The sequence below is a fragment of the Lineus longissimus genome, chromosome 10 (assembly GCF_910592395.1).
Source record: "Lineus longissimus chromosome 10, tnLinLong1.2, whole genome shotgun sequence".
NCBI classification, from domain to species: Eukaryota; Metazoa; Nemertea; class Pilidiophora; order Heteronemertea; family Lineidae; genus Lineus; species Lineus longissimus.
In genome coordinates, this window is record NC_088317.1 from 1,269,427 (window position 1) to 1,287,889 (window position 18,463).

The window sequence follows — 18,463 nt, forward strand, 5'->3', positions numbered from 1 at the left end:
AACCTCCTCAAACAGGTCCTCAATCTTGTTTTGATAGACGGATCAAGAGGCATTTATCACTGGGGGGAAATTGGTGGTGAATCCTCAAGTCAGGCCAATTAGAGCACAGAAGTGAATGACTTATCATGATTATACTGATATCAGTGATAAAAAAAACTTTGAAAAATAGTTCTACATTAGAATGTGTGATTTGAACTTTTCTGTTTTCCGTTAGTTTTCTTAGCATTTTAGTTATTTATCAATAGCTAATAAGCTGTGTTATGAATTTGCATTTCTTTAATAACTTGTATAGGTGTTAAACTTTTATTTCGTTTGCTCAGATATTGTATTAAGTTTTATTTATTCTTTTACATACCGTGATCAGTTTCTGAACTTATAAGGTAGAAGTTTAGATGCAGTGGGGGGGGGGGGGGGGGGGGGATGCAGGCTGTTGTCTAATCATAGTACTAGTTGCATAGCCACATTTGTGAATACATTTCCATTTCATTTGTGAATACATCTTCATTCTGCCTTCAAGTTTTCTATAGTCAGTGCCGAATTGCTAGCTTGTTTTATAAATGGGTTGTTTATAGTCCGTTACAAAATTCCATGTCTGCAATTTTATACCAACACTTGTTACGTACCCAGTCATAATCAATGGGATGTTTCTTTTTGCTTATGTATCATCAGTGCTTATTTATTAACAGTGTTTATATCAGACTTGGTGTTAAAAGTTGGGTTGTGAAATTTGGGGCAAATTACACAATACAAAATGAAGCTAAGGATGTGCATTTTCAACAGAAATTTCATGCCTCTCATCCCCAGAATATTCAGTAGACTTGTCCATTTTATTAGGAATGTATAGTATTGGCTGTCCCATTTATGTTGCCAGGGGGTTGTGGTCCTCATTGTTCCTTGTTGGTAGGCTTTATACCATTTTGTGATTTTACAAAGGAGTTAGTCAGATGATGTAAGCATGTTTGTGAGTAGTTGCAATTAAGTATGGGTATTATGAGTCAGCCAAGTTAGTATATTGTGGATAAACTTGGTCCCTTCTGATCATTTCAGTTAAAAGGTTTTGATTACTTTATGCTTGCAATGGTATTGAATCTGCTCATAGTTCTGCTAACTTGTAGCTGTTGTAGCCAATTCATGCCGAGGTGCTATGTGACCAGACACCAAAGGTGAACAGTTCTTGGGCAGTCATGTCCATGCACATCACTGAACAGTTCTATTAGCTGTGGTTGATAGTATTCGGGACTGTCAATGGCCAACCATCCTGGTATAAAAGTCCACCTCAATATAAATGGAAAGTACATACGATACTTCCATTTTCAGTTTGCTGATTTTTATTTCCTTTCTCAATTGATGGGTATGGTTTGATGTCCGTGTCAGAATGGGGGTGTTCAGGGCATCATTGATGATATGATACCTTGGAGGAACTAATTAACTTGCTCCAGGCTAATACAGTGTGTCTGTGCCTCTGCTATAACAATATCTAGTCGTCTATCTGTAAGAATCTCAAAAAAACATGACTTTATAATCCCCAAAAGATCTATTGCTCATGTACTTGTCCAGCTTTTAGGCCAAACTATCAAATAGACCTTATCATACTCCACTCTCAGTATTATTCTTTTACATGTTATATGATTCTATGTATTATATACTCCTTCATTTACTCTTCAATTCGTCCCTGACTTTTGTCGATGGCCTTGACCTTAATGTTGCTTAGCAACCATGCATCCTCGACTGCATCTGACCTTGACCTCTTTAAGGGCTGTCTGGTTGAGGAGACCTATATATCATCGGAAAACCTCCAGTTTTTTTGTAATCAGTTGAGGCAGTCCTTTATATCTATTGTGAGGTTTGTATCAACCATCTTGGTATGGGTAACGCCATCTCTGCATGAAAACTACCTGGAAATGTCTGTACCTTCGACCAGATTTTGAGTAATCTCTTCTTGAGACTTGCCAGTGTTCCACTGTTTGAGAAGTCTTGATCTTTTGAACTCTGTGTGAAAACTCTTCTGATTTTCATCCTCTATCCTCTGTTGACTTGCAAGTGTGTGACTTCTCGTTAGCTTGATTGCGAATTGCAGTGAATTTCAGGGAGGGGACATCGCAAAATGTGGGCCGAGTCTTAAGCAACAAATACCTCAAAGCAAACTTTCATTTACGTGAGCTGATCATTGTAATCACTATTGGTTTTGTGATTGGACAGTATTGTTTGCTTTACAAACTTCAGCCCTATATCATAATGGGAAAGCTGCTTTGTGTTATTTATCGAATACATTGGGGTCAGTGTTCTCCCGAGGCTTAATCATGGGTGCTTTGCATTTTGAATCTCTGGTTCTTTAACTTCAGTTCGAAAACTCTGTCCGATCAATTTCAGACACTGATCTCCAATGTTGACATGAAAATGGTCTGTTTAGGTTTCAATCAAGATTTGCTCATCCCCACCTCCCAGTAGCCATTGGCAAACTTATGTACATCATGGCCATTTTGAAATAATTGCACCAATTTTCATCAAAAGACCGCATTGACAGAAAGTAGATAAGGATTCCACAGCATGTAGTAGCTGACATCACATTGCTGACTCTTAACCCTTTCAATTCAGATGTGCTTTATGCTGTGCAAACTTTCTGCTTTAGAAAAGACTAGATTTTAATTCTGCTAAAAATGAATGTTTTCCTGTGTGGTATTCCTTCTTTGAAAACAGAGACAAAAGTAGTATACATATGGTCTGAAGTGTAAATGCCATAAAAGTATTTGAAATTTGAATCCTATACCCATTGAATGTCTCAGGTGCTTGAAACCAACACATGGAAAGTCATCTTCTGTCTTTAAAGGCTAAATGAGTAAAGGCCAGATTCCACTGATCTGTCGTTGAATTTGCTGAATTTGTCATCGCCCAAATTCCTTCTGTGTTTGTTTATTGTTGTTTGGGAAGTATTCTCCATGTGGGATCGGCAGCCATCTTGGATCAGTGGCAACCATTTTGTTTTTGATGCCATAGTGTTGCTAAGGCAACCAAATATGTCACCTCAAACACTTGCAATATTGACCTATTCCTGAACACAGTACAATAATCTTGAATATTAACTTTCAGCCAAAAAAATTGTTCATGCATTTCCCGATCTTATGTCTTTGCCTGAATTTAGAAAGATTTGTTGTGCCCCGACACTTATATGCAGATTTGATGCCTTGGTTCATTGTCATTCGCATTTTGGTGGTGTTCTGTCTGTAGGCCTCATCTCGAACTTGCTCGGACAAACATTATAGCTTAGACGGGTTGATCTGATGGACTCTAGATCTGGTGTGTGGGGGTGGCCTTGCTTCTAAAGGATATTTGTGGATTATGTGACTTTTCATGGAACACACTATGTGAATGTTGGACCTGTAGATCGAATGTGTTGACTCTAAAATGACACTTTATTTGTGATTGGACTCTTGAAATGTGTGAGTGCTCGGACATTGAATTCTTGGTGAAAAACATGCCACAGACAACAGACTCTTAGGACTATTGTCGTCTCCTCTGTGTGCAGCTTAAAAGGAAAACATACATGAGGTTTTGAGGAGCCTTTTGTTATGGACTAAAAATCATTATGACATTGAACTCTCTTGTGACCTTGAATTTAATCAATTTTAACGATATTGGTTAAAATATTGTCAGCCATTGTCGATGAATGAAATTACCATTAATTGATTGCAGCCAATCCCCACAACACATGCCACACATACACAATCACTCGTTCGTTGTTGTTCTCAGAATCTTACATTAGTTCAAGCATTTGTGTACAGGGGGCTCCACTAGTCACTCTAGTGTTTCTAAGGTCTGTGGTATTCTTTAACCCTTTCTTGAACCAATTCCAACTCTCTTTGCCTAACTCACTCTCTCTTGTCACTAATAAGCATTAATTGGTAATTAACTTTACTCAGCCTTTCTCCTGCTAACTACACACTATGTTTAGTTTTGATCCCTTTGTTTGAAACTGGTTTGTTGTGGTTCACCTTTCAGAAATGTTAACCCTTTCTTCATTGAGCTTATTCATGGTTGATTTCACGCTGGTTCCTTGTTTTCTTTGTTAACCCTTGAGTAGTGGTTTGAATCAAACTCTGTTTCTTTCCCCACACGATCAATAAGTCTATTGATTTGCACCACCACAGGTGAATGAATGTCTCGCTAATTGACTTACTGGTTAATCAGTTCTATGGTGTTCATCATTAGTTCCAGAATCGTTAATTACACCACCTTATATCTAACATTAACCATTTCCAGTTGGTGTTAGGAATGTTTGCCACACATCCTCGACTGGAATCTCACTTTTATTTTGAGTCTGAAAAAAGGATGAAAAAGACTCAATTTCCAATGAATTAGACTGCCAAGCAGTGATTGCATTTGTGGTCCACCCTTGGTAAAGTCAAGAAGTCTGGTTTCTTGTCTGGTCATTCTGTCTGGTTGGTTCTAGTCTTCAGTTTTATAGATCTTGTTTGAGCAATAAGTATGTACTCTACAGTATTAGAATATCGAATAAAAAATTGAACAACACACGTTTATGGTCTGTTTCGCGGAAAATGGCACTTCATTTTGGCGATTTTGCGCAGAAAATGCTACTTTTGAACAAAATTTTATATAGCTTACGTTAAATTGAACTTAAGTTCATTGATTCACTTAGGATACCCGATTCCCCATATGGCGATTGTTTGCTATCTAAATATAGATGTCGCCACCCATTTGATACTTCCCGTAGATACGTACTTTGTTGACGATGGATGTTTTCAGTCATTTTTCTTGTTATCGTATTGGCCATGAAGTTATGTAATATATTTGGCCTTTTGTCGCAATAAAATACATTGTTTGAATTGAAATATTCGTCAGTTTTCATTGTAAAGTTTCAAATTTAGATTAACAAATCTTTGTCTGCGTCTGTCGTCAGTTTTACCTTTGCAACTAATGGCTCCTTGCAAGTGCTGCCACCTTTGCCATGGAGCCCCTCGGGTGAGCAGAGGGTTAACCTACCAATTCCCAACAATGAACAATGCAGATATCAACATGTAGTCCTGTCTGCTTCTATCTCAATATCAAATATGAAGGCCACACCACTTTCATGGTGATGTTATGGTCTGAAAACATTGTGCCACTTTATATTGATTTCTTCATCGTTGATGGTGTAATCTGATAAAAGTTTGACGATTTGATTCCTTGGGGCATGTGGCCTTGAAGTGTCATAGATGAAGGTAGCGTCTTGGGGACGATTAACTCCTTGATTGGTTTGTCATGAGGTGACAGGTCGCAGATACCGTCAGATGGAAGAAATGTCAGACACAAGACTTTGCTCGTAGCATCAGGGGAAGATGCTTCTGAAATGCCTTGTGGCTCATTATGCATTTTATAAAGAACATCCCATATTTAGAGCCCTAACTCTGACGGCACATACCAAGCATTACTGCAAAAAACTGATGTGTAGTCTCTGGGATTTGAACCAAGGACCACCAGTTCCGTATGCTTGTTCTCAAGCTGTGCTGGTAGAAGTGTGTTATAATATGTGGTTACAGCAGTCAATCGATGTTTTCAAAACAAACTCTTCAATGTACAAAAAGTGATCTCTTCAGTATGATGTTACTCCTAATAGAACCCCGTCTTCAAAGATACTCATCCTCTGATGACTGTCTTCTTCAAGATCACCAGACCACTTCAGATAACGTCTGCTGCGGTTTCTTAATCGCTTGTAAGACTTTTCCCCGAAAAAGTTTCCTCTCATATACCACTCAGTTGGGAGAGGTTAACTCTTTGAAGGAGAGATTTCAAGGAAGAACATGTGATGAACATGTGATGAACAACCAATCATGTTACTTGATTGGTTCTTGAGGTGGTCATGTGATGTCTTACAGCCAATCGTGTTCCTTGATTGGTTGTTGAGATGGTCAGGTGATATCTTGCAGCCAATCGGGTCACTTGAATGCTTTTTGAAATACTATATGTAAGGAAGGAGATAAAGTTTTCAGAAAATAATGCCTTTATTTCTTAGAAAAGTCATAAGCATTCAAACATTGTACAAAGTGGTCACATGATTAACAAGGAAACTTATATTCAGATGATCAGTCCACATACCTACCTAGTACCTACCTGCCACTTTGAAATAACAACAGCTCCTGACTGTCTTCGCAGTATGCCTATTTGCAAACAAACATAAACAATGAGCCCATAGTACTTGGGTTAATCTGCTTGGTAGTTTTGACCTTGGATATAACTTGCAACAAGAAAGATGTCTGAGGGGCGGATGTCAACTTGATCAGGAATTGATCCTATCCTTGAACCACTCTGAAAGCCCTGTATTGGTTTTACGATTCTCTGTAAACAAGTCATAATGTAGTCACCAATTGATCAAGAGAAAGGGGAGGGACTTGACATATGAGATGTCGCAAACTCTTAGGTGCATTTCCTTGATTTCGTTGAGTGTTATTGCCGAGTATATTCATCATACAAAAAAGCTTCAAAGAGCCATCTTCATTCTGATGTGCCTGGTTAGTTTAATGGGGTAGAAAGAATCGCAACAGTAGTAACTTCTTTAGCAACGAAAGGACCATTCCAAGCAAGATTTTACCAAGTCTTATCATACCTCACCAATGTTGACGTCAGTTTTCCAAAAGCTTTGAAACCCCTGGCTGCCTCTGGCCGGACACTGGTCTGGTTCCAATCTAAACGGTACATCAACAGTCTTTACCATCCCTCAAGCAATCCCTTACAACATGAAAGAGCCTTCAGCCTCACAAAGGAAATCTATTTCGCACCAAGAATCAATTTGCGTTCCGTTGACGGGGTTGATTGTGTCGCCTGCATATGATTGGTTCGTTTACCCTGTCACAAATCCGGGTTTGCGCGTTGATGGTTTCTTCTTATGAAGTGGGCGAAGACGGTTTGTGCTGTGGACTGAGAAGGGTTCTTGGTCAGTTCTCAACTTGACTGATGAAAGCAAAAGTGTTAACTGTTTGCTTAATTTATCTCAGATAGAGTTGTAAGATGATTACACAAGTTTTTGCAATGCATCTCCATGTATTGCCCCAATCTATTTCCATCAAGTTGTGTGGAAGGCCTTCCTGTATTCTGGCTGGGTCATGTCATGACTGTTCACCATTAATGACGATATTCCATGAGATAAACTGAGATAACTCATCAAATATGTATGAACATGGGGTCACTGTATGCAATCGTCCAGCTGCGTTAGAAATGGATTCATGCTATTCATGGCAAGACCATAAGACATGCACAACCCTGGCACCAGATGTGTTTTATGACAGAGTAATGAGTAATCCTGCATTATGGATGAATCGGGTCATTATATCACGATTGGTGCATTGATGGAGTAATGGCTTGGGATTGAAAAAATGATGATGAAACTGGTTGGAGGCATGCTGAAAATAAGTAACAAGTAATATGGGGGGGGGGGGGGGCTGCTTAAATATGTAATTGGTATATTTTGTACACATAGGCCACAATTGTACCATCTTACATGTACCTTACCAGCCAATTTTACCGGTATTTGCATAAACATAAACCATAAAAGAAACAACATGTAGAGCTGCGGAAATCGGGCAGAAATCAGACCTAGAATATGTTATTAAGTATATTTTTGTACTGGTACCGGAATATTTGTGTATTCAGTAAATCAACATTGCGATGTTGTGAGTCGAGTTATGTTTCCTTGTGGTGCAGGTGTCTAAGAACATGATAACAAGTGTACGTGAGGAAAGAAGTCAGTCTGGCTCAACACATCTTCAAGTGGTTGTGCTAATGTACAAGAACAGAAAAAATGACGAGAGTTTTACCTTTGCCATGCAACATATAACAATATAGGCATTATAGCCATCAGCAGTAACAACGACCAGGTCCATAGCAAGCTGTTTGGCCAGTGTACACCAAGAAACCATGCCTTTAAGTTGTCTAACCATACTTAAGGTACATTGAAAGTTACTGTAAAACACAAAGATATCTTAGAGAAGGAACCTTCTCATTCTCAATCACCTGTTGCTAGATAGATAATGCCGAATCACGAATACTCCACTTGGCTTACCCTTAAGAATTTTACCGATATTGAAGCACCACTCCAAGACTCTCCTGAGAACTCCAGGCAATCAACCATTCAAGATTTCTGTTATCCACAGAATTTGAATCAAAACACTCCTTGCACAGTTAAGAAGATAGAAAATAAAACAATGCTATTTCACAAGGTAACTGCAATAGACAAGGGAAATGCTTGCTGACGAATAATCTGCTCCTCCATTGAACAATCTTGGCATAACTGAAATGACCTAACACATCAACTTCCAAGTATTTTCCTCCTGGAAAGAGAATGAATTCTGTTTTCCCTTTCATGACATGAGATCTCGAAATCTGCGGTAGTCGGGCCGGTAATCTGGTGTCATTATAATCTTTGCGTTCAGCATTTTGATCCATCCCCAGACTTGCAAAAATGACAACACACTGACATTCATAGACAGCAGCATTTAGAACCCATTGAAGACTCCTCCAATTAAACTGCCACTAATTGAAATTCACATCCCTTTCAGAAAGTTGTCAAGTCCCATTGAGTTTGCTATCGCTAGCAGTCTGGTGCAGCTCCAACTGATATTGAGAGACCTGTTCTGCTTCGATGGGGTATACCAATATGAATATTGAGTTGAGGTCGTGGGGTGTTGGGTTGTGCAAGACTAATGCAAGTTACTCTTGGTCGGGGTTGTGGTCATTTATTGCTGTTATAGTGACGTTGAGGTTGAGAGAGCCTTCTTAGTTGCTGATGGGCTCTCGGCCTGCAGAGATATTATAATTGTTCACACTAACTTGGGTCAGGTGATAAATTTTCTGAAATTTCCCTCAAAACAGGCGTGAATGGGTTAAACGTGCTTTCCCACTCAGCACTTTGTATTGATGAAGTGTTTTAGCGGTTAATGAAAGCTTTCACTCCCGGATCAGTCTCATACAGTGAGTGTAATTGAAAAGCAAACTCGACATTGATTTGGTGACTATTTGCATACAGCTAATTGATTTCCTAGATTTATTATTGCTGGGGGTTCTGTTGAGGTGGTTGTAATGGACTTGTTGTGGTTGTGGTAGTTTGTCAATGTTTTGCCTCCCTTTTGATGTTCTGAATCAGTGACATGTGGAGGCCCTACTAAAGAAAAATATGAAGGACTGATTCCAACACAGAAACCCATTAAATGCTCTGATATGTTTCATCTGGCCAGGTATTTACTGCACAGTGAAAACTATACCAGTGAAAACTATAGATGCGAGATTGGTTCCTATCAGGAGAGAAGTCGAGCAAGTGAACCTGGCAATAATGAACCACCTGAGAAACAGATTGCTTTATGACCATTCACCAGTGCTGATTGTTTCTGGAAACGAGGAGCTTTATGGGCTTCCTCAGTGATACAGGTGGAATGGAATCCTGATTGTGTTCAAAGCTTGATTGTGTTAATAGAACTCTGGAGTTGGGAACGAAGAGAACAAAATGTATTGAGAACTGTTTATAGGGGCGTCCCTTTCACAATTGATGACTTCCCATTTCTTCAACTGATGTAGATTTCTGTATTGCCGTGGTTACGACTTTGATTGATCTGTCGTAGTTGTTGTTGGCATTCCAATATAGAACTTGTCAAGCGAGATAAGTCTTGCCAGTTGCAATGTTTTTTCTCTTGTTTTGTGAAGGCTGCAATTGAGACTTTGAGAGGGTTACATGAAGGAAGGAAATGTAGAATTCTGTACTCAAAGCTGGCAGAATAAACTTCTCTTAGAGAACTTTAAGCATAATACACTTGGAAGTTACACTGTCGTACCAATATCCAGTGTGGTAAGAACTGACACTGATAGCCCTTGTTACAGATTTCATCCAGGGTGCGTGGTTTCCTCCTACATTGTATTGGTAAACCACCACTTGAATGTTGGTGAACAGGCAATTCCCACCTTACATGTGTGCCTGACTCCCAATACGGTCATCACCGTGGTAGACGGTTTATTGCCAACACCAAGACCTGTATGGCTTTATGGTGCCACAGATTGGCCAAATTCACGTATCGCCCACTCTGACGCCACACTTCCGCTGGTTCTTGTTGTCAATTAGCGGCCAGGGTTTGATCCGAGGTGGTGGCCTCGCATGTCGCTATTAGTCCACCAACAGAAGTGTCATCAAGGCCAGAAGTGTCATGTGATTAGACCTAATTAGCCGAATTGGTTACATGATGAGGTCCAATTAGTGATGTGATGTGTTCTGCGATGCATGTGGCAAGGCATGGTGAGAGATGCAGCCAACCAAATAATACTAAGAAATGTCTTGTAGCAGATGGGCCTACCCAGAAACAGTCATCAAACCTGGAATCTCAAACGTACCTGTCACTGGCTGAAATTTAATTAAATCTATTGATTTTATCAACTGTCAGGTTGCTTGATGCTTTGGAGATTGCCAAGGGCACTTCAAATTATGAAATTATATTAGAAAAGTGCAGGATAGAAATTTTATTTCATTAAATCTGAAATAAGATCCATATTCCAATAGCATGAAGTGTACAGGTGAACCCCTCTATTAAGGACAACCTTGATATTGACAGATGTGTTCGTGATTGAGAGGTACTGATCACAGTAGTCAAATTGAATTGAAGAATTACCAATTTGGGTCTAAAAGCAATATCCTTGGTAGAGGGTGACCTGCCGAACAGTGGTGTTGTCTGAGGGAGGTTCCTCGGTATTTGAAGACTTGGCAAATGTGTCTCATTGAAGAGCATTTTGGGGGGCATTTGTTGAAATTTATTAATTAAATGTCATGAAGAGTTTGCTTGCTGCTCATTCCTGCTCATATCACTTGTGCATCAGGATTGCACTTTCTTTTCACGGTATTGATTCGCTGCAAGCATTTCATACAAACAACACATGAAAAAAATATGACTAACAAATGCAAGGCCCCAAGGGAAAACAACCACATGAGTTACTCCTAATCCAATTTCTGATGAAAATGGCAGAGAAATTCAATAGAGTGAACATAAAGACATACAATTGAATTACGAAGGCAATCATCTGGCCTTTGAAGCTTTCCTTTCAAGATAACCTCATCTACATTTTCATTGTTTGAGGTCTGATCGCTCATGGGGAAAGCACATATGACAGCTGGTACTTGCTTGCTGGAAAGTCAATTAAGTCAAGTGTTGTGGTACAATAGAATTCAAGTTGTGAACTTGGAAGTGCTTCATGCGAATCTCAAGTAACTGAAAAGTTCAAGTTTTGATCATCTACAAAACCTGCTCTGCCAGAATGAGACAAAGCTCGACCAAGAATTAACCATTTGAAGTGAAATAGACACTTTTTCCAATCATTTTACGATCTTTGTGTACAGTGCTGTTTGCTCTTGAAATATCCATAACACAACCTGCAGATACTGGGGGATACATGTATCACTTTACTGTCTCTGTGACAAAGGGAAATATCTGCTGATGAAATGATGATTTTTGCAGGCGTCAGACTCGTACATTGACTGACCTTTGACCTTTTCGAGCCTTTGTTTAGTTGTGGAAATGTCCTAGAGTCTTTGACAACGTTGGGTTCACCAAAAAACCGCATTGCCGTAAGATGATAGCAAGAGATATGAAACCTGCCAGAGAAGAGTGTCAGATTCTTTTTTGCTGTTAATGGATTATTAAATGAACCTTTGAGAAAAGATCCTCCAAAGACCGCTAGGTTTGTGTCAGAATCATTTGAGAACAAGCAAATTATTTCTAATGTGGTCTCCATCTCGGCTATCAAACCTTTGAAATGAGTGTAATCAGCCCTGGGCATGTCACAAACTTCTTTAAGTATCATGTTGCCGGATTTTCAACAAAAAGTAGCAGCTGCCAACTCTTATTTGTTTCAGGAGTATTTTGGTGTAGCGCAGCAAATGGTTAAGTTCAACCCAAACATTATAATCCAAGACAAAGACAAACTATTGTATTCACGAATGATACCCATAATTCATGATTACGTCTCTACGCTCAGCCCGATTATGGATCCACAGCCTCGGCCAATCATTTATCATCTGATTTTATAGCATAAAGTCAAAGGTCATACCATTATCAATCGGTATCACGGCTCAGCGGTATTGATTCAGGAATTGTAAGATGAAGGGATAGTGGATTGTTTTGATGTAATTGGATCAGAATCAGTGGCTCGGGGCCAAGGAGACGGTGTACCGTGGCGCTTGTGACAATATCTTCTTTCTTGGCTTGAAACCGACCAGGAGACAGTTGGAAGATGGTATTCTGTCTTGCTTTGAGACACAAACTCATCATGCAGGGATGTTACATTTCAGAAAACTTGACGTGACAACAAGCGACCAACCACAAAAAACTCCACGTTACGTTGCCCCCCCCCCCCCCCACCCCAGTAACCTCATCTTCATTTGTCGCTATTTCATTCCAGGCCCTGCAAGCAATGTGCGAATCTTTCTAAGTCTTGGTGACGAGAAGCTTCTGTATCTGAATACAGATGCCGATAATGTGTCAGGTGACGACGATGAGATAAAAAAGTCATCCTCTGCTCATCAGTTGACCGTCCCGACACAGAATGTCCACTCGATCAAAGCATCCTCTTCTGATATTGGTACTTTCTTTATAGCAGTTCGAGCTTGTAGTGTCCTCTATCGGTCTCAGTAGCAACTAGCGGAGTTCTGTACGTTTATTAAAGTTTTAAATGGTAACAGGAAGAGTTGCTTTGATTGCTGTCTTCTTGCAAACCATACAGATGATTAGAAAAAAGATTAGATTAATCTCATCAAGCTTAGAATTTGGATGAAAGTCTTGCGCAATATCTCCAGAAGTTGCCATTGAGGTACCCAGAGCTCACTCCTATATGCCACTGCACAAGCTTGAAGCTGACCTTGACCTAAAGGTCACCACTCTCGGGCTTTACCCAAAACAGTAGCAAACTGAACGATTTCCTGCTTTGTATTCTTATGGCATCTCTAGTGTATACAGATTCTGACATGTTCTGCAAAAACTGTCATCAATTTACACTGATAAAGCACTTTACCAATAGCTTTATTTGCACATACCTCTTTTTATGGAAGGGCTGGTCTCCAGAGCAAACTTCTCCAGGCATTTGTTTACAAACATCAGCAAAGACAGAGTTTACTGATGTTTCGGTTGGATGTCCACATGATGAAACAATTTGAACATTGCCAAGCAAATGATTGGCCATTCCGGCCAGCTAGTGCAAATTGCAATTTTACAGATTTACATAGTATGTTTGTTGAGCAATGCTCGTCTTGTTGTCCAATACCATCAGATTCCTCTACCACCTCCGAGACGCCCACTGTCACAAAATTCCAAATGAAACGTTTCTCAATCAATGACCGATGTATTGATCCTGTGCTGCCTGTTTGCAAAGGTTGGATCTGGCCCCAGGTAATACTGTAAACAACCAAATCAGTGCCAGCCATCATGAGACGAAGATTTTCATTTCCAAAAGTCTCTTGTTGAACACCTGTGGTGATAAATGTTTAACTGACTCATGACCATCAAATATTCAGTATTCTTTAGTGTCTGGACCATAGTGGGTTGGCACTACAAGTTGCAGTGATACGCAATATCCCCAAAGGCAAAAAGCTGACAACGGAGATCTCCTTTCTGTCTTGTTAAAAACACTCAACAGTTTCCTACGTTGGCAGTTTGTGTCAAGACTTCCCCGAGGTTCCAAGTCACAGTGAGATCATACCTCAACGCAACGAACATCAAAGATCAAGTAACCTCACACACTTTCTTATGCACTTGCCCATGGCACCTCCATGTGATGTGGCATCCCTTCAGAATCTTCTAACATCATTAGAGCCGCTGATTAGCTCTTAAAACAAAGACATGACGCGGTGCCTTGATTTTGAATGAATGTCAACACTCTTGTTACGAACGTCATTAAGAATTCTAAACAGAGAGATGTTCGAAGTACACTGAGTGGGTTGGGTTATAAAGAGTTACTTGGGGACAGAACATGTGAATGGCTTGAAGGTGGCTTCATACAAGACCGGCTCAATCTGGAACACAGCAATATGACTACTGAACCACAAAACGTGATGTAAGTGATTTATCACCAGTTCATATATACGAACAGCGATAAGTCAATAAAAATCAGAGTTGGTCGAACGGATTCTAAATGGAGCGAGTGCCCACAGAATTAGATCAACAAATATTACTTTGAAGGAATGAGATTTGCTCCTGAGAATATCAAAGTGATGTGTTTGCTGCAAACGTCCTCCAGAGAAGTCTGGCCCTGGGGGACATGGGGGGAAACTGAGAGTGGTTTATACGACCTACGGGAGGTATTCATCATGTTGTACAGTGATGACAACATGTTGTTAAATGAGTTTCCTTGTGATTAGAGTCACGACACCGTTAAGCTCGGCAGCCAACTCTGCATCTCTATAGATTCACCAAACCTTTTTGAAAGCCAGACACCAAGACGGCTGATCAAAACCAGCATCTTCTCATGACATTTGTCAGAAATGCAATTGCAGCTTTTTCCAATGTAACCTTTGCATTTTCTTAAAAAGTGAGCTTTCGTATCTCGTGGGATTTTTGACGGCATCCTTTATTGAATATGAATGCTTTTGTGTTGACGTTTGTTCTCATCCATCGAGTTGGCATTCGTTAGATTTGAAATCAGTTTTTAGCAATTCCATTTCATTCCAGTGTTCAATCAGGAAAAAAAAAAAGGCTGTGTTTTTAAAAGGTCACAGCTCTCTGGATCAAGGAATCTTTGACCTTTGATTTAACAACTACCTCCTTCACACATATATATTTCTGAATTGGTATAGATCCTGCATATTCTCCACAAAATGCTGATGTCTGTCAATTACTGGATTCAAAGATACACTATTGCCATCTGCTGTTAGAGCTAGAAATTAGCACTCGATATCTTCATTGATCCCAATACAGTGATCCTTGTCACATATTACTCAGACATGTGGACTGGTCTGAAATTATTTGCTCAAGTGTTATCAGTTTTATCAATTTTAGCTGTTGTGTTTAGTGTTGTCACGGAAACATGAATTTCTGGAAGTGCTCAGAGTAAGTAATGCACTTATGATAAAAAACTAATCAAATCAAAGATTCTTCTAGGTTTTCATGGAGCACCACCAGGGGTCTCCACTGGATAGCATCACGTTATTGAAAAAAAACTACAAGTAAACTTGGTTTTGCATCAAAGCTTCAACCCCCGCATGGTGTTCCCATCATTCTGCCTGGCTCCCCCTATCGCATTAAAGCTGAACTGTGTATGTCTATGCTCCTGGGTCATACCTTGGCCTTCCTTAAGCTGAATATGTAAACCTCGAATGTTCGTGGGATCTTTGGCATTCCCTCTGACTTGGACTTGCTTCAATATCCCTTGGCATGCTGTTTCATATCCAAGGAAATCACCTCAAACCCTTCACTTTCGCTGCAGTTTTCCCAAAGCCAAAACCCATGTCCTGCCCACTTTTGCAATGGCACCGAAGTCTATACACTCCTGTGATATAATGCCCTCCAAACCATAAATATTTCAGGAAAAGAAAGCATTCATTTCCGATACCTCTGAAACTCATACAAAGTTTCCCCACATTTTGCTTCATTTTTCTGGAAAAATATTGAGATGAAGTAGTTGCCTTCATTGAAAATACTAAACAGCATGAACTAATTTATGACAGTGCTATTACCCTAGCTGGGACTAGTGCTATTACCCTAGCTGGGACCAGTGCTATTACCCAAACTGGGACTAGTGCTATTACCCTCGCTGGGACTAGTGCTATTACCCTAGCTGGGACTAGTGCTATTACCCTAGCTGGGACTAGTGCTATTACCCTAGCTGGGACTAGTGCTATTACCCTAGCTGGGACTAGTGCTATTACCTAGCTGGGACTAGTGCCCTTCTGTACCTTCTGTTGAGGCATTTGACTAAAACTGCTTGTAATAAATGGCATCCCTTATGTTCTATCTGCATGTAAAAAGGTCTTGTGCTTCAGTATTTGTCAAATACAATTGAGTGTTTTCATAGTCAGTCATGTTGGAGGGCAGAACAATGATTTGTCATGCCTGACTTAATTGATTCAAATGCTGTCATGGTCATTTGGACATGCTCTCTTTTGCCTGTCCCTCCAGCATGGCAGATTATAAAGTCAGGTGAAATGACTCTATTGTGGGTTTAACTTTCATGCCTTTTCACTTCATCTGCGGGACATATGTAACTTATGGACTTACACATCAAGAAAAAAGTTTTACAGATTTGCCAGAAGGAACAACAAAATATGGATGTATATATCACTGAAACCAGATGACAACTTATGGGTGGGGATGTTTATTTGGATCTTTATGTGGACTTGGATATATACATGCACTCATGATTCAGTGGATATAATCTTGGAATCCATTTCAAAGTTTTACAGAAACTTATTGTTTGATGAAGAAGCTGTGTATACGGAATCTCAAATAATTCCTGAAACTATCCGCTAAAGATTTGCCTATTGGTCCTTTCCAGATGTCTTCGATAGCGACCAAAATATTTCAATGGCCCAAGCAAAAGGCGGCTTCGACCGAAAGATGTCGGCACCCGCCTTTTCCATACATCAGACATGTCAGAAGATGAAAGAACAACAACAACAACAACAACATTTAGAACGATCGCCCGAAGTCGAGAACATCCCGGAGGAGGTTTCATTTAGCAAGCGGAATAATCTTAAGCCTGCAAGGTGTGTAAGACCATTACAAATTTTCAGACCCCCTTCATCTGCCCGCAAAAAAAGGCTTACATGTTGAGGCCTATGTACAGGTGTAGACATATGTGTCAGTATAAAAACAGCAGTGGTTGTTCAAGTTTGAAGAATCCTGTTTTCGATTCCAGTCCGAAGTTCCGACGAAGTCACAGCGACACGCCACATGAGTCTCGCTCAATGGAACGCTCACACTGTATAGACGAAGATGATGACGAACCACCTCCTCCTCCTCCACCATTGGTCGATGATGACATCAGTCCCGTTCCGATGTACAATCGCCATGGGTCACCAGAACCAATAGAGAAACCACCTCCTCCTGTGGTCCGGCAGGAGACAGCTCCTAAGGTACATCTCATCAGCAAACTTTCCAATAACCAAATTCATTTTACTAACTGCCTAAACTCCCTGCGTTGATCAACCTCAGTATTTCAGTTAACATTCCTTTGATTTTTTTGTATTTGATCTGTTTCCTCCAGAAACTCTAGTTTTCCTTTTGCACCCAACAATGCAAGCTGCAGCCCAAGAATCTGACCTCATGTGTTCAATCAGTAGCCGGTCCTCAAAGCTGCCCTTGCGTTGCGTGAGGTGAAAGCTGTTTGTTTCCTGCATCCTCTCCCTGGAGCAAGTCATAGCTTCCCTGTAGTTCCTGCATGACCCCCTACCTGCTTGAAACCTAACCTCAGCTTCCTCAGTAGCGGATCCAGGAGGTGTAGAGGAGTTTGCGCCCTCCTTCACTTGAAATCAACATTGAAATTATCAATTCATGACACTGGCACTAAAAAACCACCAGGGCGTCCTTCTTTCTGAACTCTCAAGTCTCCTGTATCCGTATCTGAGTCCTACTTACTCCTTATTTGATTCTCATTTCATTTGAAACCTTTCTTTCCCGCTAACAACTTCTATCGACTTTGTTGCAGTTCTTTTTCCCCGAAGTGCCGCTCCCATCTTGGGATCAATTAAACTCAACCACCAGTTTACCTAATAAGAGCTCGCGTATGAGCTCCACAGGGAGCCTCGCTTTGAGTCAGTACGCGGGCTCCAAAGAGAGCCTCTCCGACTATAACCCGTATCTCAGTTTGGTTGGCTACGGTTACGGGAGTAATTCCCGACGTCATCGTCGACGTCGCTCGGGTAGTCGTAGTTATGTTTACGATCAGGTAAAACGATGCCGTTCGCTGATAGATTTGAGCACTGCTTATTATCTTCTGCATCTGTCCCACTCTCTCACTCAATCTTGTTGTTTTTACGTGAGCTTCTCTAAACTTGGTTGTGATATATTCCATGTCATCCTCTTCCCAAAGAAACATTTCCCCTTCATGCTTTGAAGGTCAAGAGAAGCTTTGATTGTTCTTGCTGTTTTACACAAAGTCGCAGTATGTCGCTCTGAACACTATGTTATCTTCACAATGTCAGTAATTCAGCTATGGTGGGAAGACACTCCACCATAGTACCCATGTATGTCTCACGCTGTGCGCTCAAGTTTCAGGCACAAGAGCTACCAGGAGCTTTTTATGTTGTAATTTCATCCCTTGTCAGACTGTCTTACTTTGGCAAATGGTCAAAAGAGTGTACTTATATGTATGTGTGGTGATTATTTTTTTGAAGTGCTGTTCATATTCTTTGATTTTGATGAAAAAACATCCTGGAATAACATCCAAGCTGTATTGAAGGTAGGATAATGCTGTTAACCTGAAAATGTCCCAGGGCTTTTAGTTTGAGATATAT

At 40.3% G+C, this 18,463-nt stretch overlaps 1 protein-coding gene across 18 annotated transcripts in view; it reads left to right on the forward strand.

Moving 5' to 3' along the window:
* Nucleotides 1-18,463, forward strand: part of LOC135494543 (FERM, ARHGEF and pleckstrin domain-containing protein 2-like) — an 83,777-nt gene that overhangs the window by 56,684 nt on the left and 8,630 nt on the right. For all 18 annotated transcript variants that reach the window (XM_064782616.1, XM_064782619.1, XM_064782630.1 and 15 more), the window contains 2 exons: nucleotides 16,504-16,714; nucleotides 16,867-17,083. In XM_064782616.1, the coding sequence (XP_064638686.1) occupies nucleotides 16,504-16,714; nucleotides 16,867-17,083 (428 nt within the window). The remainder of the gene's footprint in view (nucleotides 1-16,503; nucleotides 16,715-16,866; nucleotides 17,084-18,463) is intronic.